The sequence below is a fragment of the Myodes glareolus genome, chromosome 23 (assembly GCF_982192425.1).
Source record: "Myodes glareolus chromosome 23, mMyoGla1.1, whole genome shotgun sequence".
In the NCBI taxonomy this organism is placed as follows: Eukaryota; Metazoa; Chordata; class Mammalia; order Rodentia; family Cricetidae; genus Myodes; species Myodes glareolus.
In genome coordinates this window covers 59,250,479-59,277,049 of record NC_142048.1, presented here as the reverse complement: position 1 = coordinate 59,277,049, position 26,571 = coordinate 59,250,479, and the positions used below count along the sequence as shown (strand labels likewise).

The following is a 26,571-nucleotide window of genomic DNA, read 5'->3' as shown; positions in this document are numbered from 1 at the left end:
CTGCGCTGGGGACAGTTATTGCCTGGTTGTGTGATGGGACACATGCACCTCTGCCACCCAGGGCAGGCTCTCAGGGCCCCTGATACACTGTCATAATGAGCATATCGACTTGTCATTGCTTTATTTTATTATTTATTTTTAGATTTATTTATGTTATGTTATGTATATTAGTGGTTTGCCTACATGTATGTCTGTGTGCTCTATGTGTCCCACAGTGGGGTTATTGGGAAGCAACCCCAGGTTTTCTGCAAGAACAAGTGCTTTTAATCTCTCAGCCTTCTTTTCAGCCTCTTATTTTTTATTATATTTGTTAATTTTTAAATTAATTTTGTGCATATGCCTGCATGTATGATCACAGGACAATGTGAAGGGGCGGGCTTTCTCCTGCTGCCATCTTGGTCCCAGCGACTGAGTTCCAGGTAGTCAGGATGAGCAGCCGGTACCTGCCTGCCCACACCTTTCTCGTTCTTCCACTGTTCAAGGGAATGCTTGAAAGCCCAAATACAGAGAGAACTTTCTGGTTTCCCCAGACTTATTTTCATGCTCAAAACTCTAACATTAAACATGAGATGAATCAAGCCAAATAGTTTAAAAACTTGGGGCGTCCCTCCTCCTCTGAGAGTACATTAGGAACTCAGGGGGGGGACCATGTTCTAGTAAGGAACATGGTCTCTTGTTCTCATGGCCAAGCTGTTTCAGACGGAGACGGCTCTGAGCATTGACCTTGGATTCCACGTCTGCCTCAACTACATAATGCTCATGGGATTCTGGAGACAGGTGCTGGTGTTGACATCCTGCCTGGTCCAAGTATTTTGCCAAAAGAAGTAGAAATATATAATACAGAAAAACCTGCCTGGGACTCTTATGTACCAATAGGTGCACGTGTGACCCAGGTAGACATTTCTTTTTGCTCACAATACCGATTAAGACATGGTGACAAACTTCATCACACACACGCACACAGGAACCATGTCAGTATGTTCCCCCTGCCGTTATCCTCATGGAACCTTCACAGAGAGTCACAGTTGCAGGGTTGATGTGTCGGGGAGAGGTTGACTCCTGTTTAGGTCACTTTGGGAAGTTTTTCTGTGCTTCTAGAAGAGAGGCCGCCTAAAAACACATTTGTGCAGGCTCCAGGTTCTGTGAGCAAAAGGAAGCAACAGATGGACGGAGACCAAAGCAAGCCCCGCCCCCCCAGTCGTACCTGTGCAGATGAAGCTGGAGAGGCCTCCGTAGATGACTTCGTCATTGTCGGGCAATATGAACGGACACCTGGTCTGCACCTCCAAACAATATTGCTTGCATGGAATTGTCTTTCTGCAGTTAAACTGTGTGACTTCAAAATACTGGGAGCAGAGCCAGGCTTTGTAGACAATCTGAAAAGAAAGAAGAGAAGAATCAGCGATGTGGAGGAGAGGTTACATACAGCTGCGTCTCTTGTAAGGGGTAGGCTGGACTGGGAGAGCATGCTTTGTTTTCACACAGGTCAGGAGACAGCTCAGCGGGCGCATCTTTGCGTGGGAATAACGCAGCTATGTGTATCTGCAGTGAGAGCTCACAGTATTGGACACAGTCCCACAAGAATGAAAAGTATTTACTTGGAAGCACTCTGGATTTGATCAGAAGCTAACATTTTCAGGATTCAGTGGTATACGAAGTAAAGACGCAATAAGCCCCCTGTTCACTGTGCTCACTCACAGCGGTGTGTAGAGAAATCCAGTTGCTTCCCCAGCTCTCCCACGTCTCATACCTCGCTTGGACACTAGATGGCGCTAAGGGCTTTGCAAGGACGACCCGCAGGGGCTGCAGAAGATTGTGAGCTGGTTACTGCCTGCTTTCCCCAGCGCACAGAGCAACAACAACAAAAAAGATGGGTATCTGCGTTGATGACTCACATCAAAGGCACCGAAAACCTCACCCAAAGCGGAAGCACTCAGCACAGATCAGACGCAATATGCTCCACTTGTTTGGAGGACGGAGGGTCCCTTCACCAGGGCCTGACCTTTTACTCAGTGTGATCTATGTTTGCTAAGTATTTACGTCATTTACTAACACGTGGCTTCATTGATCTCTTTCTATGTGGTGGCTACTGGAGGGAGTACACATTTGAAAATTCACTTTTTTTTTTTCTGCCATGAACTACATCTAAATTTAATGAAGTAGCATAGATCAGTGAAATCCATTTTTTCCCCCAGGTCTTGTTTGTTTCCAAGGGGTAAATTCTGTTTGTTTCCAGGGGGTAAATAACACTATTAAAGTAACATTTCATCCATTATATCCTACCTTGCAAAATGGATAATTTAGCATTAAATGTATATCAATACATCATAAAACTGGATAAAATGAATAAAATGACAAGTATTTAACAAATTTATGTATTTTCTAAGCAATTTACTTTGTTTTTCTTTCAGCTCTGATTCTCAGCATACATTTAGAGTATGTTGACGGGCCACATTATTTTTTTTCCTCAAGAACAATAAGTATGAAAATGAGTGGAAATGTACAGAATTTGAAGTCTAAATCTATCGATCTCCCAGCTTTCATTCTTAGTAGTTATGCCGTGCTTAATCAGAAAACGTTTTCCAGGATGTATGCAGCCGTAACAGACAACCATAAACAGACTGGCTAGGGTCGTTCATCAAAGTGCACTCACGACGATCTGATTGTTTCGGGATAGTCTCATAACATCTCGTCAGTTTCATAAAAATAAAGTTTTATTCTTTTGAAGGAAAGGTTGCTAAAGGAGGGGGGAAGTAACATGACATTCACGTATGAATGTAGATGGCCAAAGACGTCCATTCACACGGTCACCAGTGGTACGCCTTTGCCCTAAGGCTTTGGGCCTGTTTGTGTGGAGTTCTGAAGGATCTCAACACAACCACAAAGAAAAGACTGCCGAGGAACTTTCTATTTCAGCTGGGAAGCCAGGGTGGGCGTCTCATAGGGGCCCAGAGTGTAGCAGCTGATGCCCCGGAATAAAGGACAGAAGCATCCGTTTGAGAAGAAGGAAAGTTGAAGTGGTGTCTAAGCTGCACTGTGGGGCAAAGCAGGGGTTATAGATGCCCTTGACCAACCTATGCTTGTGTGACCGCGTATGACCCGAGACGCAGGGTTTCTGGTGTCAGTCGAGCCAAGGTCTCAGAGTAGTCTGTGCTTTGTGACTCCTAGGTTTAGCTACCTTTGCTCGGTGCTAGAAGCGAGCTGGCAGGTTTGTGTGCACAGACTAACAGTAACATTGGATGCCGATGACATCCCTCACTGCATATCTGTGGAACTCTAAAGCCTAGAGCGGTCTAAGTTTTAAGTAATATTCTTGCACATTCTAGAAAATTCCAGGTATGTCAATGTGACCCACTGTATACTCTATTCCCAATCCTACCCAAGTGGGTATCTTTTTTGTTATTAAATTTTTAGACAAAATTCCAGGCTGGCCTTAAATCACAGTATAGTCAAAGATGATCCTCCTGTCCCCAACCTCAAGTGCTGGGATTACAAAGGTGTTCCAGGCCTTGTGCACGTTAGGCAAGCACTCTGTCCTCTGAGTTCTAACCATAGGCGGTTGTACACTATTTTAGATTAACATGTCTGTGTGTCAAGTTATGGCCTGTATACGTCCGCTCTTTACCCACAGACAACAGGGTGACATTTAAGGACGTGTTTTCAGATATGGGCATAGCCGCTCATCCATCCTTTCCCTTGGCGTTGCCTGGTTGAGACAGACTCACTTTTACTCTGCCTTGAACTTATTTCCAGTTCAGAATTTTGTTTTTGATTAAAGGATCCAGTGAGCAAGCAACAGGAGCAGTTTTTCTTAGCATCAGACGGAAGGGTGCAGAGCAGCGTCACTTAGTACTGTGAGCTAGCCTACCCACGGCCAGCTACCATGCCCTTCAGGGCTGTGATGGACCTGAATGTTTGGATTCGCTCCCACTTGAGAAAAGGCATTTCGGTACCCAAATCAGTCAGAGAAAACCGTGCAAACAAACAAAATAGCGAGGACAGAGAAGAAATATTTTAGCTCCACTTGAGAGATTAAGGCAGAGGAACAATTTTTATATAATGAAGGAATTATCTTCTCCCCGTGCAGACATGTTTGTGATAAAGGAGGCAACACAGGCACAGAGGACATTTGCTGGAATCTTCCAGCATCAACTGGGAAAGATTTGCTTGGGAGAAAAGGCAATTCTGAACTCTTGCAAAAGAAAAAAATAACTTGAAAAATTATAAACAGAACATGCTGGAAAAGAATCTGGAGAGTGTATTGGGAAGAGTGGACTTGGGCCTGGGAATACACCACTAAGTGAAGTGTATAATGGGTGGGTGCCTGTAACTGTCCCCGCTCTCCCAGGGAGCTGCTGTGTGCTGACTGTGTGCCCGTGACAATATGCCTGTAGCACGGTTAATACAAACCCAGGCACAGAAACTGGGGTTCAACCTGAAGGTCAGAAAAGCAAAACAATCAGCCTCAACCTCAGTCCAAAATGACAATCCTGCCCCAGAGATCTCAGAATGAGACTGAGACTGAGAGCCTTCTTCTCCAGTCTTATCTTCCTCTCCAGTGCTGGGATTAAAGGTGTGCACCACTACCACCTGATTTCTATGGAGAACTAGTGTGGCTACTGGGATTAAAGGTGTGTGCCACACTGCCTGGTCTGTAAGGATGACCAGTGGGGCTGTTTTATGCTCTGAACTTCTGGCAAGCTTTATTTATTAAAACGCAACTGAAATATCACTACAAACACCTTTACTTATGCATTCACCCTCTTTAATGTGGGGTCAAAGTGGCAAGGTATTCTCAGAAGGTCAATGAGGCACTTACATCTAGGAATAACTAATTTAAAAAAAAGGACTTCTCTTTGTCATCAAAAATAATACAAATCAAATTTATGTGGGCAATGGAAGATGTATCAGGTGGATTGCTAATTCCGTGCTAAACGGTGACAATCAGCTTCTGTGGGCCGATGGAGGGAAGGGCATTCTGTGATAGGGAGAGGCCTGGGTCTGGCAAAGGGGTCAGAGTAGGGAGAAGAGCGACCGCAGCAGAGAGGAGCGGAGTAGGGCAGAGTGTGCTGGGGACCCTGAGGTGAAAGCCCTTGACCGGTGGTGGTCAGGCGTTTTCCATGAGCACATCATGCAAATGCCCTCACTCCACACATGTAAACGAAGCTCAGAGAAATCACACCATCTGGATACAATCCCACAGCAGATACAACAGCCAGGGGGAGTGTTTGGAGGTCTTACCCCAAGCCCCACTCCGCACATGAAAACCCATCACAGTCGACACCACAGTTACGTGAACGTCAACATCAGCTGGTGTTTGGGGGCAGCACTCTTCCAAGTGTAGACGAATTGTGTAGGCCTATGATCCTTGGTATCCCAGCGGCTGAGGTGAGGGGACCAGAATCGCAAGTTCAGACCTGCCTGTGCTTTAGAGTTCAAGGCCAACCCAGACGACTTAGTGTGACTCTATCTCTAAAACACAAATAAACAAAGGAACAAAAATGAAAATGGGCCAGGGATGTGAGGCCATGCTAAAGGGCTTACTTAGTTGTGTGAGACCCTGTTACCAAAAAAAGCAAAAAGAAAAAGATAGGAGAAAGAAAAGGAAAAGAAAGGAGAGAACAAGAAGAAACATGCCTCCTGTAGGGTGAGCCTTGGATATGTTGGATACGGAAGTATGTTCCGCACACCTGCCGTCGTTCCACGATATCCTTCTGCCAGGGGCACACACAACCGCCCCCGCCCCCAGCAGTGAAAGACATAAAGTAATGCAGAGGCTCACAGTATTTATGAGTTTTTGACACAAGCTTCAAACTTTATGAATTGCTGACATGAATAATGATTTAGCTAATGAGGAAGGAGCCAGAGATGTACCTGGAATTGTCTATTACCCAAATTAACAACCGCCTCCAATTAAGAAGTGTATCTGTCTGGCTCTGTCTCTCTAGTGAGCTTGCTCAGTCTCTCTCTCTCTCTCTCTCTCTCTCTCTCTCTCTCTCTCTCTCCCTCACCCCACCTCCCTATCTTTCCTTCACATGGATATAAATTCAGTTACTAAATTACCTAGCTGCAGAGTCAATTGTAGACATTTTCAACAGACTTTGCTGAACATTTTTAGTATGCCTTTCTACACATTTACGTGTTTTAGAATATTTTCCTTACATAAACACGAATCGGTAAAATATCCATAAGACTTACGTGTGTATTCATTGTAAGACATGGTAAAACACATGGGCTTCCCAAGTTGGCATGAGACTGACTGCAGGGTGTCACTCCGGGCGTTTATGGGAAGCCTGGCTAGGCTGAACTGGGATTTTAGCTTCTTACATTACGAGATAAATCATGTAAATTCTCAATTCTGTTGCATAAACGTGTAAAACGGAGAGCTTGCTTAAATTATAGAAGATGGTTTTTAATGAGTTTTATCTAAATGACCATATGAAACAATCCTACCTCCTTCCTACTCTCCTTCCCACCCCCACCTCCAAAGACGAGAACCATGTCTAATGACTCACTGATGGAGTTAAACAGGGACGGTGGGTGAGACTCATCCCTGTTTCTGAATGAATGACTTACTGAACGAATGAATGAAACCAGGTCTGTCCTGATGAAAGGGGTCACGACTTAACGCGGGCTAAGTTAGGCCTTCCTATTCTAGGCAGGGAGATCCATTCTTCTTGGCCATTCTTAGCCATGTCCTATTTTAATCTGGAAACGGACGGGCTCTGTGTCCTTTGTTGCCCTGCTTTTCAAGGCAACCGAATTAGGCTAAGCAGCAGAGCTCTGGATGAAGTGTGAGACTACTGCCTTGCTTAGTCGTTCACACACAGGTGTGACTCAGCAATTCCTATAATCATCCCCGTTGTGCACACATAATCCCAAGTACACAGATTCAGATAGTGTTCCGGATTCAGTAAAATAAAGTTAATAACTCATTCAGTGTGTCTTAAGTGCTCCATCCACTTTGGGTCACAAAAGGAAAGGGCCACATTCCTGTATTTCTTCGTAAATGGTGGAATTCAGAAAATATTTGTTTTCAGCAGCTTAAACCCTGTAGCTGCCGAGGAAATCAGAAAAAAAAAATCAGATAGGCATTTTAGGTAAAATGGAAAAAAAATTAAATTATACAAGTTAAGATGGATGATTAAGTTGAAAGATAGGACTTTGGAATTCTCCCTAAAATATTTCTGACAACGGGTCTCGACCGGTTATTTCTTATTTTCCATTTCTCCTTTTCAATCTCATCCCTGGGAAGTTGGTAAGACACAGGGGTTTCCTGTTCTCTGAGGGCACAGGACCAGAGAAAAGTGAGGGTGGTGTTCTTCAGAGTTAATGTAGAGAGAGACACCTTCTGGCCTTTGACTTGTACTGTAAACATGCTGAGATGCAGCCCCAGGGAGGCAGGCAGCTTTGCTTCTCCCTCAGAAGCAGAAAATGGAACATTCCTAATGTTCTCTTCTGTCTTATCCAGAACCAGATAACCATCAGATATGCATTTTAACAACAAAAACAACAAAATGTACTGTTGAAGAACCATTATCACCACCGTGGCATAATTATTGACAACTCTAACTGATGGGAACTGTCGTCCTCGCGAACAGGGTCCTGGCAAACTGCAACACGAAGATTTGGAGCTAGGGATTCCAGACACTTCAGAGATGAAATGTACGCGTTCAGATGGGCAAGGCTACATCCAGTTTCACTCTCAGAGTAAATCCCCACACAAAGTGCACCAGACACTGAAATACAACGCAGTTAAATCCAGAAAGGACTTCCACAGCTTGTACAACTTACACCAGAAAATCTGGACAGTTAGCTCTAAGAATCATCTGTTCGCGAAATGAATATTCATACCCACGATAAAGCAGGTCACTGCACAGACGAAGAACGCTCTCAGTTTTGCCTGTCAGACGTGTGTTTGCAGCCCAAATTGTTTCAGCTGACCCAGAACCTGACAAACGTGTCCATACAGTGTGTTAAAATGTAAAACTCGCCGTTTGTCCTTGCGTTGTACGTTTCGCTTCTCTGCCGGGGTTTTTGAAATAAGTGCATTAATAAATTCTATTCAATAAAAATAATATCAAGAGTAACTGTAAACCGGGCGCAGATCAAGTTCTGTGTCACGGTGCTGACAGGGGTGGGACTTGTTTTAAAATTACAGATTTGAGATGAAAAATGGGCTGAAGATCAGAGGAAACTGTAGCAAGTGGGGATTATTCCCATGTAAACAAGGTAACATCCCTAACCAAGGAGGAAATTTTCCTCAAATTTCTTTACAAAACAGGATAAAAAAAATGGAGAGAATAAGCAAACATTGATTTCATATTGAAAAAAGCAGACTTCAGCAACATATGAACTCAAGTATTAATCAACGGATAGAGAAGGGCACTCAAGAACAAAACTGAAATATATATTATTTTTATTTATTTATTTTTAAGATCACATTCCCCTTATAAACCAGGCTAGCCTTGATCTCTCAATCCTTCTTCCTCAGTCTCCTAGGCACTAAAACTGCAGCTGTGTGTCAACGCTCCTGGCTTTGGGATAGATTTTAAGATCCCTATTCTAAAATCTAAATAAAATTTAATCTTCTCATTTCTAAAGATACTGTGAACACAATTCAAAAATCTACCTTTTCCTTGAATTTGGAATGCGACCCACCTGGATACGACATATTGTTGTTCTTGCTCTCCCTCTCTCTCCACCTCCTCTCTTCCCCCTCCCTCTCTTTCTCTCTGCACATTTGGACAGATTCTCTTTCCATTGTCTTATTGCAAAGCCCCTTCTGCCTGTTTTCCTCACACATGAGCTGGAGCGGCAAACAAACAAAACTCACTGCGTGATACACGCATGAACACTTCCGTTTCTCTGTCGAGGGGGAAGTATGGCCCCTTCCGCAGGGATGTTCTCCTGGGCCACTGGCCTGTCAGTCAAATAATCAACAGCAGTGATGGCCTGGAGATTCGCTGACATCCTGACTAGGCAGCAGAGCATCAGACTGTAGATGTCACAGGCGGGGAGCTGCTGCGGGGACCCCGAGTGGGAGAGCATCCAGAATGGGAGAGCATGCACGTGACCTTTTAATGGGGAGGAATCGGTACTTGTGAAAACGCAGCTTGGTTATATCGCTGTGACTTTAAGATCCTTGGTTTTTTTTTTTTTTTCATTTCAAATCATCATGAGTCAGAAAAATCTTTTGTATTTTCCAATGTGAGTAAAATAATTGCTCAGTATCTATTCGTTAGCATGTGTAGCCTGAGAGAGCACACAAAGCTGAGAAGCCAGAATTCAATTTCCTGGCCAGACATACAGCCTAAAGACATCTGTCACTATTGGACGCTGCAACTGTAAAAATGCGCCTTCCCAAGTAACACACAAAGCATCACATCCACCCAACATTATGTGTCTCATGTGGAGCATACGTGATGCAGACTATATGTGGGCATTTTTGTAACATGTTGTTTCTGATTGATTGTGGCAAAACAGGTGAAAAAACAGAATGGGTTACTCAACAACATTAGAAAAATTTAGGAATCTCTTTGAGGTCAATGTTGACACTTCTGTCTCAGTTAGAGCTCAGATCCCTCTCCTTCTCCTTCCTCCCCACAGAGCACAGATACTGGGCATTTTCAATTAATTGCAGCTCATGTGTAATATTTTTCTCAGTATCTCTTTCATAAGGGATAATGAAGCCATCTTAGTTATGCAAGTGGTACTGATGCCCTTCAGACTTGCTGTGATTGGTTGAGTCTTGAACCACCGCTGACCCCTGTTCCTCTTTGATAATGGGAATGTGGAATCATATTTTCAGCCTGCCATCTATTTTGTTTATAATGCTTTCAGACTTCTACAGAGCCCTCCATGGCTTTTGTGCCTTGATCTACATGTAGCTATGAGTGGGTTTGAACGCTGCAAGCTGCCGGCGCTGAAGGAACACTGTGTGCATTAGTCCTAAGGAGCATGCCTGGAAAAACCATGCTTGTAGAAATGATTTTAACAACTCAGTAATGATCTCCTGTGAATTTAAACCATCTGAGCGAAGTATCTTGATAATATCAGTGTTATAATTTCAGCCACGTTTTTCTGGAGTCCTCAACTCCAGGCAGTGCAGGACTGGTAATTTTCTTGTCTTGATACACAATGAAGTAGGCACTTTGAAAAGCTACCAACATTCACCCCAGCACATGCTACTTCCTATATGGTAAGAATGACAGCAGAATGGAAAAGAAAGCATGCTGAAGAGACAGCTCCTTCCAGGAAGGAAGCCCCAGCATTTATTCCGCGAATATATCGCAGGAGTGTGTGTACTGTGTTATCTGACATTCGGTTTGCAATATGTACACACAACACTTTTGTGTGGACAAAATAGCCATCTGCATGCCTGCAAAAGTGAGCTATAGTCAAGTTTAATAAGATTTTGCTGATGTTACATGTTGGAAAAGCTCCTATGTCGAAGTACAAGCTCTTCTTTGTGTGTGGTACTTCACAGTATAACTAAAGAAATCAATCCTCTTGGTTAACTTAGTCATTTCAGCAACGTGTACGGAGTCTATGCCGCAAGAAGAATATAAGTCAGGTATGTCAGCTAGTAGATTGGCATCACCTATTGATTATAGCTGAATATAAGTCTATCAGTAAATTGAGAGAAACTGTAACAGTGCGGGTTGGTCTCAACAATGGGCAGCAACAACCATCTAATACAACCTATTTGGAAAACAAACTAAAAACATGGTAAAAAAGGAGGATTTGAGCCTGGGGTTATGTACGTGGTTCCTACCATTTCTTGGAGATGAACTCCTCTAGCTCGGTGTCACAAGAGAGCCAAACATCTCTGTGTGTCAAAAAGGTAAAATGCTTAAGTCTTAAAGAGGTAGGGGAGTAAGAGAGAGGAAGGAAGACAAAATGAAGTCCTGTTACAAAGCAGACAGAGGCTGGGAAGCTCCATGCTTAGCTTTGCTTACGCTACAGTACATAAAGTGTGCTCTCTAGCCAAAACCATTCCTTCAGAAGCAAGCTGAAGGGACTGGTAGGAATGCTCCTACCTGCATGCCAGGCCTGCCCCACCCCATTTCAGATATTAAGGTCGACTCCGAAAACTGATTATCTTCTGTGACTTCATAGAAGCCGTATTTCCTGGTGGTTGTGTAGAATTCCCTATTATTGTTTTGCCTTGGGCTTCCAGTAGAATATTATCGGAACCAGAAAGGGCTCAGATAAAAATACAAGCCGTGCTTTAGACACAAACACACATTAAGAATTCTGAAATTATAGCAGACCTAAGTGAGCCTGTTTATCCTGAGTTTCATTTAAAACATTTAAGTGAGGGAATACCTTGTCTGCTGATGGAAAATCAACACCAGTCATGAGGACGGGAGGGAGAAGCCCACACCTAGTGAGAAGCGCTCTGGGAAAGTCACAATCTCCTGAGCCCTGCAGAGTTTTCATGATGTCGGTTAGTGAGAAGAGAGAATTCTAGACCCTGTCTCACCGTGGGGGAGGCGCAGCACCTGCAGTATAATTAGCTACTCAAGATCTGTGTATCCTTTAAAGTGCTCTGTATAACTGCTATTGTGCATCGGGGGACGCCTTTGGCTCAGCTGCTAACCTTTTCAGAGCGGAGTTCAAGAGTGCGGGCGAGGTGTCCACCGGCGGTGCCAAGTGGATAAGGAACGCGAAGAAGAGCTTGTTTACTGAGAGACGGCCGCATGCCGTGCCCAGGGACCCGCCATCGTCTCATCCCCGGTGCTAAATCAATTCCCCTCTCCACACCCCGGCTCGGAGCAGGGGCCATTAAGAAGCTGGCTAAGTGCTTAATTGGGTTCTGAAGGAGGTTTCTCCATTAACATTAATTAAGGTCTCTCTGGGTACAAGAAAGCTCATCCACCAGGTAGGGGTTCTGGGTTCATGTCTCTGCCCATCGCTGTCTCTGCACAACTATGACTTTTTTGTTTTGTTTTTGTTTTTGTTTTTGTTTTGTTTTGTTTTGTTTTGCCTAGATTCCAAAGGAAGCTTCCAATGCCTGCAAAGAGCAAGGATAAAGGAACTCCTTGCACCTGAATCAGTCTTGGCAAATGGCCCCTAAGCTGTCCTTTCTCATCTCCGTTTGCCCTTGAGAAGAGATGACGGAGCTGTGGAGAAACAATGTGTTGGCTGCCGCCAAATGCTGCAGTTGCCTCTTATGGGGGCACCCCATCTATGCTCATACATGGGGGCACTTCTGAGTATATTCATCTTATTAAATGAAATCAAACAACATTCCTGATATTCACCCCTTTTTGACTATAAAAAAATTGGAAAGTTCATATGATTCAATATAACTCAATATAATTCAAGAAATTCTCATTTTAAATGGAAAATTAAAATGTAATCTCCTTAGAAAATATGGGGAGTGTTTTTTTTCTTGCTCCTTCTTTCTGCAGGCCCTCAAACTCCAAAAGTAACTTTGCGTGCACAGGAGCAAGACACGTAACATAAGCTCACCCATTTTATCTCGGTGAACCTGTCAGAACAAAATGTGCAAGTCTTTTGTGTATGTGAACACACGGTAAAGCTGACATTGTGTTTGCCCATATGCGTCTTCATCATCTTTTTTTGACTTTCAACATATGTAAAGCAGTAGAATTATGTAGAAAAATTACACAATTCAAGATAATAAATATTTATTGCTTCTCGAGAAAGAACTGGTGAGGGAGGAATACAAAGAAGATATGACCAAGAAAATATGGAGAGTACAGAAGGAAGAGACAGAGAAATAAGGGAGAGAGAGAGAGAGAGAGAGAGAGAGAGAGAGAGAGAGAGAGAGGGAGAGAGAGAGAGAGAGAGAGAGAGAGAGAGAGAGAGAGGAGAGAGAGAAAACCTGAAGTCTCCCTGCACTCCTAATGCAGACACCGGGAGTGCAGCAATAGCTGTAGAGAACCAGGCCCAAGCTCGGACAGCATTGATTTTAACAAGGAAAGTTGGCGATGTACGTTTTATAAATGGTTTTCCTCTGTTGGGGCAACGAGGGAAGAAAAAGCACACGGTCTAAAAAGCTGCCTCCCTGCTAGACAAGACACATGTATCTTTCAATTAAAAAACTACACGTTCCCCAGTTCTTATCATATTTGAGTCATTCCCAATTTCCTTTTATTATTGTTATTAAAAAAAATTACACGGAAAATGTACTGCAAAGCCAAACAGCCACCAGGAGGTGGCGCTGTTACTGATTCGCATAAAAGACGCAGTCTCCCGTATCCTCCCACCCCCACACCAGACTCCCTTTGCTGTGGGTAAATGAGACAATTGGAAGTTGCTTTATTGTCGGACTAGAACTAATAAGACATGGGAAATGTCACTAGACCAAGCCATGCTCGTCTCTAAGCCTGTACCTGGTGTTCACTGAGGCTCCTTCCCAAGGCTTCCGACAGTAATAAGCAAAAGACAAGAAGCGGATGCCAGCTCTGTTCCCCTGGAAGAAGGCTTGATGTTTTTTCCGGGATTTTGAGGATCAGGTTGGTGTGTTTGAAACTAAGAACCTGAAGACATGATGTCCCAGGGTGGAACCTGAAAGGTCCAGACGGCCTTCAGGACCTGTGAGATTCCACCCCAGGGGTGACCAGCTTCCATCGGGTTTTGTCTCACGAAACAGTCTAAGATTTTTAAGTACTTCTAAATTTTTATTTTCTAATAGATATCGGGATAGCTTGATGTCACAGAAATGTGTTAAAACTATTAGAAAAGTTAGGTCCTCTCATGATAAACAAGCCCCAATTAAGTCTAAATTTAAACTCGTAGAAAGTTGGGGAGCATGGACACCTGACCTATGTGTCAATCCCTGCAAATCAGAGCAATTTCCCTTCTGCAGTCACTATGACGTAAGCATCGTGAAACAAAGCCAAGGTAATGAAGGGCAAGCCGCTCGCTCCTGCCACGGGTCCTGGCACGACTTTAGAGCACTCGGGCCAGGCAGCTCAAAGCCAGGGACATATGGAGCTAATCGGTGAGGTTGCGAGGAACGCTTGTTTCTGGGAGCTGCAAGCCCAGTCCCCAGAGCCTGTCTTGGAGGACACAGAAAGTCCGAGAAATCTCAAATACAAAGAACAGCGGAGTGAAAACGTGGTCCCGGAGAGTTTGCTGGTTCTAAGCTTCTAGGCTTTTTCACCCAGAACAACCTTTTCCCCTCATAAATCCTCACACCAGATCCTTCAGTATGTACTCCGGGAATTTTATCTTATTTTTTATTTTTAGACAGGGTTTTCTCTGTGTCCTGGCTGTCCTGGAACCCACTGAGATCTGCCTGGTTTTCACACGGTTCCTTTTCATTAACTTCAAAAAGAAACTTTATATTTTGACCCATGCATTTAGGAGTCGGCAGAAAGCAAGTAAAATAGTTAAATCGACAGGGAATTATTTTTGATTTTTGAACAAGGACCCCTGGGAGAGCAGTGCTATTTCCTGGGTCATCGTTTCCCTAACATGCAGATTGCACAAACCAACAAGAATATGGAAACCCAGAAACAGAAGAAGGTAGAGCACGCCTCGGACAACAGAGCCCAAGCAAGACTCTGCCACATGGTTTAGTCTGCCTTTCACTTGTGGACAGAAATGTAGGACTGTGACTCGGAAGAAACGAAATTTGAGATTTCTATATGAACTATGAACTAATTACTTTGATAAAAAAGTATATAAGTATCGCATTCTACAGCGTGGGGCCCATTGATTCCCAGTCTTTTAATCTCCACAAAATCTTGAGTCGAATACTTTTCGGGTACCAAAATAGAACTCTGTGGTGGAAACACCCTCACAGATCATTACCGCGAAGATTTGGGGGAACAAGGATGACAAAAATATATGTAAGCAGTTTGCTTACAGAGTTCCAAAGGTTTATTTCTGTCTGGCTGTGCTCCTGTTACATAAGCAGATCTCAGGCAGGAAGAACAGAAGCAAGATCGATAGCAGCTAAATTGAATTCAGTGTCGGCACAGCTACGGTTACCACCCAAGGCCATGGAGCAGGAGGGGGAGGGAGGGTGGGGCTGGTTAGGAAACAGAAGGAGGGCTCATTACTCCCTACTCTAATCACCAAATAACAAAATCAGCGATAATTTTACCCTCTTGCATTAAAAAAATACTATTATTGAAATGGAAATACAGAATCAGACTTAATTTGGGGAACTGTTTTTCTCTCGTATCTTCCACCCGGTGCAAACCCTGAGCCCTTTGTCTATTTTCTTCTCTAAAATCTTTGTCTAAAAGTTGACATTTAAGAATGCACATAATTCTTAAAGACAGAGGAAATTCAGAAGACAAATTTTTAAAATACAGCATTTAGCCAAGTGTTCATAACTAAGAGCACACAGTAAACCTGCAAAATAGACGCATAAATCTTAACCAGCTTACACCACTGTTGAAACTTACTATTAGTTCTCAGACAGAATGAGAAAGTGGGCACTCACTGGTTCCCCAGTCTGAGAAACTGGAACAGAACACACAGATTACATAATCTTGTTACTGGTTTTTACCACACGGACTGATGTTACCGCCTAGCTCTTATTACGTTACCACATGAATAATCACATTATTATACAAATTATACAAGAAATGGAAAAGCAACAGGAAGGAAGTTGTATATTGCTGAAAAATCCTTACTATGCTTTCCAGCATTCAGAGTTTCAAATGGGAAATTAAAAGTAGAGGTCACGCTGTGTCTTAAATGGAGCCAGAACAGGGAAGGGGGAGGTTCTGTCTGTCCTTCTGTTTTTAAGAGTAATAGATTGACATTTTCTTCCACTTACAGTGCTGAACTCAAAGGTTGAGTGAGAGCTTTGGCAAGCCCCCTTTCCAAGGAAGGGCCCTCGACTTCTGTATGGCAGGGCAGACAGCAAGTCCCCAGAATCTGTGAGAGATAGGGACCTGATTATCCTTTCACAAGGTGGCGTATGCCCTTGAGGTGGCAGGATTTTGTGTTCTCTGCTTTAATGAGGATGCTGTTTTTATAAACATCAAAGACAAGCTGGACAGCTAGCCCCAGTAGGCAGGATGCGAAGTTCTGCACAACCTGGCCATCCGCTGGTCCTGTGCTGAGCCACACACAGGGTCAGGTGCAAAGGAGAATAATCAATGTTCCTCGCTGTCCTTGACTAAGAGTCACAAGACTGTGCAAACAGCCACCATAAGTGGTCTCCTCCCCTGGACCTTTGCACGGGCTTTGACATAAACTGAGCAGGAAAGGACATGCTGAGCTCCTTGGTTCCTGACGAGGTGTTTCCAGAGAACCGGCCTCTGACTTCGCTATTTTTGGTAATTACAGTTTGACTGATTGACAGTCAGAATCCATTACTTGGATTTCAGACAGGCAAGCTGACATGGAAATCCGTGTGCTATGCTTGTTTGAATGCTAACAAGTTCTGGTAAGGTTTCCATACTCTCTTCCTCTCCACTTCCCTGCCAACAATTCCCATTGCAAATTCATTCCCGCATGGCCCTTCCTCTCAGAGTGCAGGCCTGAGAATACCCACCACATCTGCCTTCTGATTCTTAGAGTCTTAAGGTATAGCTTTGCTGATTAGCTTAACTGACCAACAGACTAAGCCACTAGCTATTATGTAACTTATCAGAACTCCCTAGAGAAATCAGTAACACAAGAAATACCTGCTGTCAGGATGCTTTCTGCTTCCTTGCCATTGTTTCCTGGAACTCAGGTGATTAGCTTCATTAATTATTTTGTTAACAGATTCACCCAATCTCCTGTGCCTGAATAAGATGATTCAAGGTGGCAAACACCAACTTCAGTTTCAAGACAGAACGCACACCACATCATGTAGTGCTTGCTTTTGTGATACTGGGAAACATTTGCATGAGTCCATCCAATCAAATGGTTCTACAACATGGCGACAATTACGCAGAGTGGTTTGGAACCATGCACCGAGCTGTTCAGTTACTGAGTGCAGATTTGGTTGACAAAAGGCAAGGACTCCTTGTATCGGTTTCTGGTTTTTGAAGCCATCTTCAGGAACTTCCTTTGCTACTGTGGAAGATGACATCACCTCCTAAAGGAAATACATGAAAAGAGCAACACGGGGCCCGAAGGGCATGCTCTTGGTCACTGTTTTTTAAAGTTGCCTGGGCACAGATTGCAGTGAGTGGGTAGGTGGCCACCTGCTAGCGCTGTGATTGTCCCTTTCCTGTCTGGACAGGACGGCAAGGAAGCAGAGTGTAAGCAGGCAGAAGTGCCCACCACCTGATGAGAACCGCTCTCCATCTATGCAGGTCACAGAGCCCTGTCACAGGGAGAAGAGATGTTGGTGGGGACTGGAGGCTGGGTGCTATTAAGGCTTCCCTGTACTGTGAACAGTGAGGCCTTTGCTCTGCTGAGGGCTAGGTTTAAAATGCTCCAGGGAGAAGTGTTGGTCAAAAGCCAGTTTTTTTGACATCTTTGAAGGCCCTTGAGGGTGAAAGGTTCACAACAACGTGCTTTCCTTCCTTGACAGAAACAGCAGACATTCTGGAAAGATACCTCCATTTTGAAAGTTAGAACCCAGGCTTGAAGGGGAGTTCACATCAGTGCACATCAAATGAGCAGGCCAGCTGCAAACCCCCTTCTCCACTCAGCTTAGCCATGTCAGATCAGACATCTAGTTATATTCCTGTGACAAAAACAATATACCTATATACCTTATATTTCTCTTCTCTGTTATTTTTCTCCTTTTTGCTTTTATGCAGGTCATTATTAGAGCGAAACTCCAAATACAGACACGATGGGGAACTTTTAGTATCAAGTTAACTCTTTCCCAATGACAGAAGTTTGGGTATTCGATTGGGTGGCTGGAGGCAGAACTGGTTAGAACTGGATTTAAAAAAAAAAAAAAGCTTAGCTCTGGGGCTACTAAGTCTAATATATACCTTCAGAATAAGGTTGCTAATCAACTAAGCCTGAAGGAAAATAGAAACATCTCAGAAGGGCTCAATGCCCTAACTCCTCAACTGTATTATATTTACCTCAATTCCGCCCTGAAGAGACACACACAAGAGGAAAACTCACAAACTGTATGAACTGTAGGTTCAGGGTTAAGATAGTCTGAGAGCTGTCAAACTCTATACTAGACGGATAAGGTGCATGGGTGTGTAAATTCCTGTCCCCAACTACAAACCGTGAAAGACAGGTTTATTATCTCTAATCTACAGGGTTGTGGAAGGGGTGGGTTCACGACACAAGAAAAGGCTCATTTTTCAGAATGTTCTGGACTGTGTTTAAGACAGTGTCTACATGTCAGGTAGATGTTCCTTGTTTGCTAAGATCAAAATTATGAAAATTATAGCACATCATAATATATTCAGGTGTGATGTCACTACTGGCTGCCATGTGACACGTGATCGTCACTTAACTCCCAAGTGCCCCCTCTTTCTCCCAACATGAGAAGGGCATTTTGCTCAGTACCCGTAGACTGAGACTTTGCACAGGAGAGGGAAGATGGTAATGCCTAGCTTCTTTCTAAGGCAGAGGCCTGGATTGCTCAGATTACCGTCAGCTCAGGTACAGGCTTCGCCAGGCTCCGCAGTTAAGGATGGCCCCTGGCTTAGGGAGTTCTCGGTCACCAAGAAGTGAGACAAGGAAAAATGACTTTAGGGTAAGACATGGAACAGTGTCTGTCTCCAGAATATGTGGCCAATGGTGACCTGGTTCATGGTGCCTCACTTACCTCAGTTCCAGAGCAAAACTAAGGACAACTGTAGGGTCTGACCACAGGAACTTGAAGCGAAGAGCCTTCTAGCCAGACAGTAAAAGAGCCACACAAAGGTATGTTGGACAAAGCATTTTCTACAGTTAAAAACATGGCAAGCCATTTTCAAGAGAACCAGGGTGACAACCAGAGGTTTGCTGATAACACCTCTTGTTTGGTGGAAATGGCCTAATGATTTCCCCTAAGAAACACAGGCTTTCTTCCACATTTAGATAGGAATCACAGAAAAATACAGCATGCTAGGAAGGGGGGACCTTATTCAGAGATATTTTAGTGAGATGACTTGAACAGCTGTGTGGGGGGTGGACTTTCATGCTGCACGATTGTGGAGAGAGAAATAACACGCCGTGTTCCCACAGAGAGAGATGAAGGCCTGCAGGAGGCTGGAGGCGGTGGGGATGGGGAGGAATGGGGGGGTGAAAATTTGCATAAGGTAAATAAACACAGAAAAAGAAACTGATTGGCTGCTGAAGGAAAAAGAAAAATAGAGGATACTACCTAGAACACTTTCCAGGGCTGGCAGAGCTAAAAACTGGGTGCCTTAAAAATAAAAGGAGTTAAAAAAAATAAAATAAATAAAATAAAATAAAAGGAGTTCACTCTCTGGGTTCTTGAAGCAGAATCCAGAGCCAATGTGCCAAGCGTGGACACAGTGCTGTGGAGCAGGAGAGACTTCCCTGGTCTCTGCCCCTGCAGGCTTCTCTGTGACTCTCAGGCAGCAGCCCTGTCCTCCAATCAGAGTCCTTCTCTGCGTGTCTCTGTCTCCATTGGCTCTTTTCCCTGTAAACGCACCATTCCTCAGGATTATATCCACCCTAACGGCACCACCCTGATTTGATTACAAGTTCCAAGATTGTGTGCCTAAACAAGATCACATCACAGACTCCGAGGATGTGGGCTGAAGTGTATCTTTTGGGAAACACACTTCAATAAATTCCTAATTTGAGTAGATCAGTGGTGATGTTGATTATAAGAAAACACTTGCAACTCCGGATGAGAAAGGACCCAACAGTGGTACCAGCTGAGGGCCACATGTCCACACATATACCCCCCATGGGACACTTTGCCTCTGCCCAACAGATTCTTCTCCTTTCTCAGACCTTTCTGCTGATGACTGGCAGGAGTCTATTTTTTCCCCGTGTAAAACATTTCTGTAGGCTCTGGATGATATTTGCATCTCACCCCGCCTTCCTTTCCCACCTGTCCACATTGTCTTGTTCATTACTTCATTATATTATATATATTAGTATATTATATTCATTTAATATACTCACGGTTGCAGTGGGCCCTTTAGATGATCAGCTATTAAAACCACTAGTCAAATGTATTCAATTCGTATAATCTATTATAAAGTCAGGATGGACCTGCGGGTTTTAATGGTCCAGGCAAGGAACAGAGAAATTTCTTACGGAAATAGCTTGAAGATTGGTTTCTGAGTGATGGTTTGTTAGGAACCTGGGCAGAAAAGACACAGACCTCATAGAAGAATTTAATTTTTGCAGAGAAACAAAAGGATAGAAATAGGCTTCTACCTTGGTGCCGAAAAACAAAACATAAATAGCCAGGGATCTCAGCGTATTTTAATGACGCCAACCTGACTTCCTCAGTTGAATTGGATTCTAACTCTCTGCTTCGAGTCCGTTTATCCTCCATATAGCCGTGGTTATTTTTCTAAAACTGTTTCCACTGTTGATGCTCTCCTGTGTGGGGCACAGACTTACAAGCAACAAGAGCAGGGAGAGCTGCGCCGTCACGCAAGAGCCAGGTCAGAAACCTGGGTTTCTGTCTGCAGGCTGTGGTCTTTGACATCTGTCCCTTCACTATTAAAGGCATTGCTTCACCCTTTGAACTTTGCTGCTCCAAACACAAACTCAGTATTTCCCCTGCTGTCTCGGCAGCAGGCAGCCTTCCGCCTCTGATGCTCTGATGACTGAAGGGCATCTTAGTCAATGCCTGGTAAAACCCACAGAAACAGCCAACATCTCTGAAAAGACAGGAAGGCCAGCTGACTTGCAAAAGCCCACACTATCTCCACCGATCACCATAGTTCTTTAACAGAGCGCGGTACGAAAGCGAAGACCCTGGAAGACTTTATTTTGGTTCTAAGTAATTCTTTGGAGTTTTTTTGTAAAGCCATTAACAGCAGTAATCAGAAGTATCTTGAGTCCCACACGGCCACTGTGAGTCAGGTAACTGCAAATGTGCTGTGTGCTCAGCCTTCTGTGCCTCAGTTTATCCAACATAGAAAAATAAAATTAGACACTGGTGGTGTGGAGCCTATTGGGGTTGTGACGACGTCCTAGTGAATACAGGCCATGTTCTCACAACTGTACCTGGCACACACTAGCTGCCTGCACTGTGGGGGCTCTGGAAGCGCCCTTCAATTTTCATACTGTCGTTTTCCTCCCTGTGAGATCATGGTGAATGGTCAACAGGGATCTGATGGAGAGGTTCTCCTCCTCCTGGGAGACACATCAGACATGGAAACCTTCCCACCCAGCGAGCCGCAAAACCCACGGGGAGAGGAGCATCTTGGCTCAGGGAGGGAAGGGCTTGCTGGTGTTAGGAGGTGAGAATTATTTTCCTGTTAGCTCCTTCCCACTGTGAAAAGTAGCAACCAAAATTCTCCGAATTTTCACCCCTTCAGTTGAACAAAACACGAAAATGTTGTGTCCACTCACCCTTCCTTTTAACAGTGACTCAAAACAGTTTAGAGCCCATTTCCTAGCTCACATTTGCTGCGCAGAAAAACAAGTGACCGTTGCTTTGAAGATGGTCCTCTTCTGTCATTCTGAGCCTGGAGTGCCTGTCTCTCCCCTCCCTCCTGCTTCCTTTCCATGTGCTGTAAACGGCCAGTGTCCTCCGCAGTGGCCACGGGCACAGCACAGGGAGGTGACCTCTTGCTGGGAAGGTCATTCCCTCACTCTCTTCCATGCCCTACACCAGGTGAGCACCCAGCAGGTGCTGTCAGGATGTGACAACCTGGAAGAACAGACCGGAGACAGGACAGAACAGTGAGGCATATCTGGGACAGGGTTTTCATTTTCTCCTGTCAGAGAACGAAGGAACCCATTGACCTATTCTTGGGGTAAACGTCTTTTCTTACGTTATAGTTGAAAAAAAAGTCATGAATGATACATTTTGAACTAATTTACGTTTATTTTAATTAGCCGAGTAACATTAATTAACACGGAGTTTATGAGTAATTCACAGTGATAGCTGTAGGCACACTGTCTGTGGCTCCCTGTTTACCCGAAGATTCACTCTGCAGGGTGGCATGATAAACAGGAACAAGATCATGGAGAGAAGAATTCATTTACAGCCCCTGCCTCTCTTTTGGTGGGACAGTACCAAAGCTATGTGAATTCTCTGTTTTGTTTTGTTTTGTTTTTTTATCACAATGAGCTACATGTGTGGTATCTTGAGCAAACAAACCAACATTGCTCCCTGGCAATCCTAACTCAGAGGACATAAAAAACACCACCAGGACCCTTCCCTTGTCCACCACTGCAGGTGTAGGCCAAGCCATCAGAGCTCTCAGCCGCTCCCCTCTCTTCTGGATCCCAAGCAGCCATTGTACAGCAGACGATAGTATGACCCAAATGCCACCATTGTCTCTGTCACACCCTCCAGTGCTTCCCTTGCTGGTGCAGACCATCCGTCCAATGGCTGCCCTCTGGAGTCTCATGCGATCACCCCCCTAGTATCCCCAGCTCTCTGTGGTTCATGTTCTAAATAAGCAGAGATCTTTCTGCATCTTACACACTGTGTATGTTAGAACAGCATCCCATTCCCATCCCATCCATCTCCTTATCCATACATGAACATAAACATCAACACCTCAGAGCGAGCACGCTGTCCCCAGACTGGACAATCGGTTTCAGCTTGGGCCATAGTCCCGTTCATCCCTGTCATAGTCCTACAGCTTTTCTTGGTGGAACCAACCACACTGGAGGCCCTTGAGGTCCTGTGTTTGTCACCTCATGATTTCTACGGCAGCCATGGTGTGGGAGGTCCTTCTGTCTGTGTGTTGCTTTTCTTGGTTAATGAGTAAAGAAACTGCTTTGGCCTGTTGATAGGGCAGAACTTAGGTAGGCGAGGAAGATGGAACTGAATGCTGGGAGAAGAAAGACAGAGTGAGAGAGACACCATGGAGCTGCTGCCTGAGATAGACTTGCCAAGTCTTTCCTGGTAAGCCACTGCCATATGGTGATATACAGATTAATAGAAATGGGTTAAATTAATATGTAAGAGTTAGCCAATAAGAAGCTAGAGCTAATGGGCCAAGCAGTGTTTTATTGACTACAGTTTCTGTGTGATTATTTCAGGTCTGGGCAGCTGGGAAACAAACAAGGGGCCCCCTCCCTCTAACACAATCCTAAATATATAAGGGCCAGGTCTAAGTCAAGACTATGTCTATCTCTTCACCTACGGTTCAACACTGAATCCCAGCCATGGCACATGGTTGAAACTCGACAAACAAGGATAAAGACACCAGCTCAAAAGGAATGAAATAGATATTCATACAGGTGCACATAGCTGGATGGGAGTCATTGGATACACACATACTACCCTTCCTCCGGAATCTTACTAGCTTTGAAACCTTATCATGTTTTGTCTTATCTATAACTCTGAGGAGTGGACAGTGTACTGTGGATAAGTGTGGGTGATGGTCAGGGATTATGATGTGAAGGTGGTGGGATGCGGAGAATTGAAATCCTCTCAGGATCCCATGATTTGTGTTCTGAGCCCTGCCTCCATTTTTTTTTTTTTTGGTGAAAGATCTGCTCTGTGGCTGGAGAGAGATCTCTGTGGCTGGAGAGAGATCTCTGTGGCCGGAGAGAGAGCTGTTTCTTGCTTGTCCCTTTCCTCCTGTGTCTCCCTTGAAGGATTCCTGGAGGAAAATCCTGGATGAGGTAGTGTCAATGCTTCCAAAGTAACAAAATTCAGCTCAGTCTCAGGGAGCATGTGAAAGCTGCCTTCTGTATTGAACTCATCAACCAATAACATATCAGAGCCCTTACCACCATCTGTGCTCCATTATCTGTCAAAATTAGCTGTGCACTTTCCCCACGACTGGAAAGGATTTCGAGTTCTGGAATAAAGTTTTCCCCGTCTCATACTGCCTGTTCAATGACACTGCAGAACTCTGGCCCCGGACACAGCTATGAGACTTAGAAAGGAGGTGTTAGTGCTACGGCGATTTGCTGGAAAGGGTTATTTGCTGTGCAAATCATGATTGCCTTACATTCTAAGATGCATCCGATGGACATAGTAGGGCTGCCAAGTCTGTCAAATCTATTTATTTCTCAACATAGAATGTCACAGGCTTTATCCCAATGACAAACCACACGATCGGAGGCTTGTTTTTTGTTTGCAATGTGGGAAAAGATGGGTAGGCATTTCCGTCTTATGGTAACAATTAACTGACTTGTTACCATGGTGAGAGAGCATGGCAGCCAGCAGGAGGCATGGACATCGGAACAGGGTGCAGAGAGCTGATGCCCTTTACCGCAAGCATGATGTGGACAGAGCAAGCTGGAAGTAGGTGAGGCATTGTCCTTTCTTATCAAACTCAGTACCAGTGACCTACTTCCTTTCTAAAGACTGCTATCCCTAAACTCCCCACACAGCACCAGCAAGTGGGGACCAAGTGCTCAGATATCAGAGCCATTGGGGAACAATCTCATTCTACCACGGCCATGCCTTGATTCCCTGAAGGAGGAGTCTCCACGACAGTCACAGCCACTGCTTCTGAAGTCTCATGGTCTGGTTTCCATCGTGCAGGCTTTTCCTTTGAGCCTCCTTTAGTCTGACATAACCCAATTCCGAAAAAGAGCCAAAGTTCTGATCACAGAGAGTATCTACCAACTTTCCTTGAGCTGTGTTAATAAAAAACAAGGGCATCTTCAAAATTTGCCTGGCAGTTTTGTTTAGTTTCAATTTGTACTGAGAGTTACATCCGGTTTTCCCTGGCAAACAGCAGGTAGCGGGCACGTAGGCTTGTTTTTCCCCATGCCTTATTTAACTAGGATATAATGTCCTACCTAACAAAGGGCAGTTAATGTTTTCTTCTGTGAAACATTGCCATTCTTTTCAATTTAACACTATTTTGAATTTATGAAGCATGCTCAATTAGCAGCTAGAGGTAGGCTAATTAATTTTGAGGTATTCAAATCAAAAATCTGCCTCAGACATATCAACGTGTAATAATGTTGCTCCTTACTATGGCTCTGAAACTTGAAGAGTATTTCTAAAGTGTAGCGTGCTTTTAGAAAGCATTTGTTAAATAAAAGTAATTGTATTTTCACCTAAGTGGCTTAAGTAATGAAAAACATGGTTTTCCTGTGGCGCAAGGGCAAGATACAAATCACCAACATCTTAAAGATTATTTTCCACTGTGATTTTAGTTGACAGTGAAGAAAATACAGATTAAAGTTTTATTTCATTTCATTGTATAAGGAAACACAAAAGAAGTTCTTGCACCCCCATTGTTTGTTTTTTTTTTTTTGTCTACATTTAGATACAGTTTAGACCATGAGTAAGTTTGTTTTCCACAGTTTCATTTTAATAAAGACTTCTAACGATGTTGTTTTATAAACTGGTAGAGCCTGCACAGGCACGCACAAGCTGTTCTTTCCCCCTTTGTTTCTTTATTTCGAAGCCGGACATCATACCAAGTAGGTGGTGGTGGGGAGCTGCCTGCCAATCACTCCTCCAGGAAGAAGTCTTTTTTGATAACAACATCTCCAAAAGTAATTCTTCTCCCAAAATTTCAAACAAGATATTTATTTCTTTGACACTGAGCACATTTGAAACCACTTCTGTTGCTTGGACATAGGTTCCCTCCTATGTGGATGACACCCACGCTCCTACACCTATATTTGATTTCTCTGGTCTCCTGCTCTACCTGCTTATCTGGAAATACAGATCTTCCTAGATGAGCAAGCATGGCCTGGAACTTAAACTCAACAAAGCGAAGGCAGGTGTACCCACCTCCTCCTCAAACCATCTCACCCTGGTTATACCATCTTCCTGACGCACCTGCACTCCCGTCTCCCATGCAAAGGGCAGTGCAGGGTGTGTCTGGAATCAGAAGCATTCTGCGGGTATAGTTCTGATATGCCTAGTGAGCAATGCACACTACCATCTTGTAAATCTTCCTTGCAAGGCAATAGACACCCTGCTTTACCTATGCCAGTGCCATGAAGCTGTGTCCTAGGCTGTGCTTTTATGACACACAAGTTTCTCTTATTATTAAATGATATTATGGCAGAGGAATGCAGGGTATTTCTACTCTTTCATCATTTTTTGACTCTTCAATTTGAAGAACAAAAAAATAAATTAAATCCTTTAAAAAAAAAGGCAGGGTGGCAGGTTGCATGCAATTGTCCTGAGATAAAAGATCGAAGTTGTTCCTCCCCATGACTTGTCCAACCCTCTGCTTAGCGTCCAGCCCCTCCGTGGAAGACTATGACCTATGACCACTCAACCTAAAACTCCAGCTGAGCTTTTGCTGCTGGCAACACAGAAGAAAGTATGACCACTTACATAAAAATGTATTGCATATTGTCTACTTATAAAGAAACCTGGCACACTAAACACGGCCAAGGATGACAAATGACCTGATGTCATGCTTGGATGCAGACATGGACATTAGGGGTTCCCTTTTCCATGACCTCTGTCCCCAGTGTCATGAGCCATGAATGAGATGGTACCACACAGCCTGAGGAACACATCCCGCCACACACCGAGGACTCTTCAGAAGAGGAGCCTTCTCTAGGAACCCTAGTGTTCTACAGTCTTGGGCAAAGGGTTGATTTCTCGTTTGTAGTAATTTACTCAGAGTTACA

At 44.1% G+C, this 26,571-nt stretch overlaps 1 protein-coding gene across 2 annotated transcripts in view; it reads right to left on the bottom strand.

Moving 5' to 3' along the window:
- The window catches only part of Nalf1 (NALCN channel auxiliary factor 1), a 476,868-nt gene that overhangs the window by 25,691 nt on the left and 424,606 nt on the right, over window positions 1-26,571 (bottom strand). For both annotated transcript variants that reach the window (XM_048456277.3, XM_048456276.3), the window contains exon 2: window positions 1,205-1,376. In XM_048456277.3, the coding sequence (XP_048312234.1) occupies window positions 1,205-1,376 (172 nt within the window). The remainder of the gene's footprint in view (window positions 1-1,204; window positions 1,377-26,571) is intronic.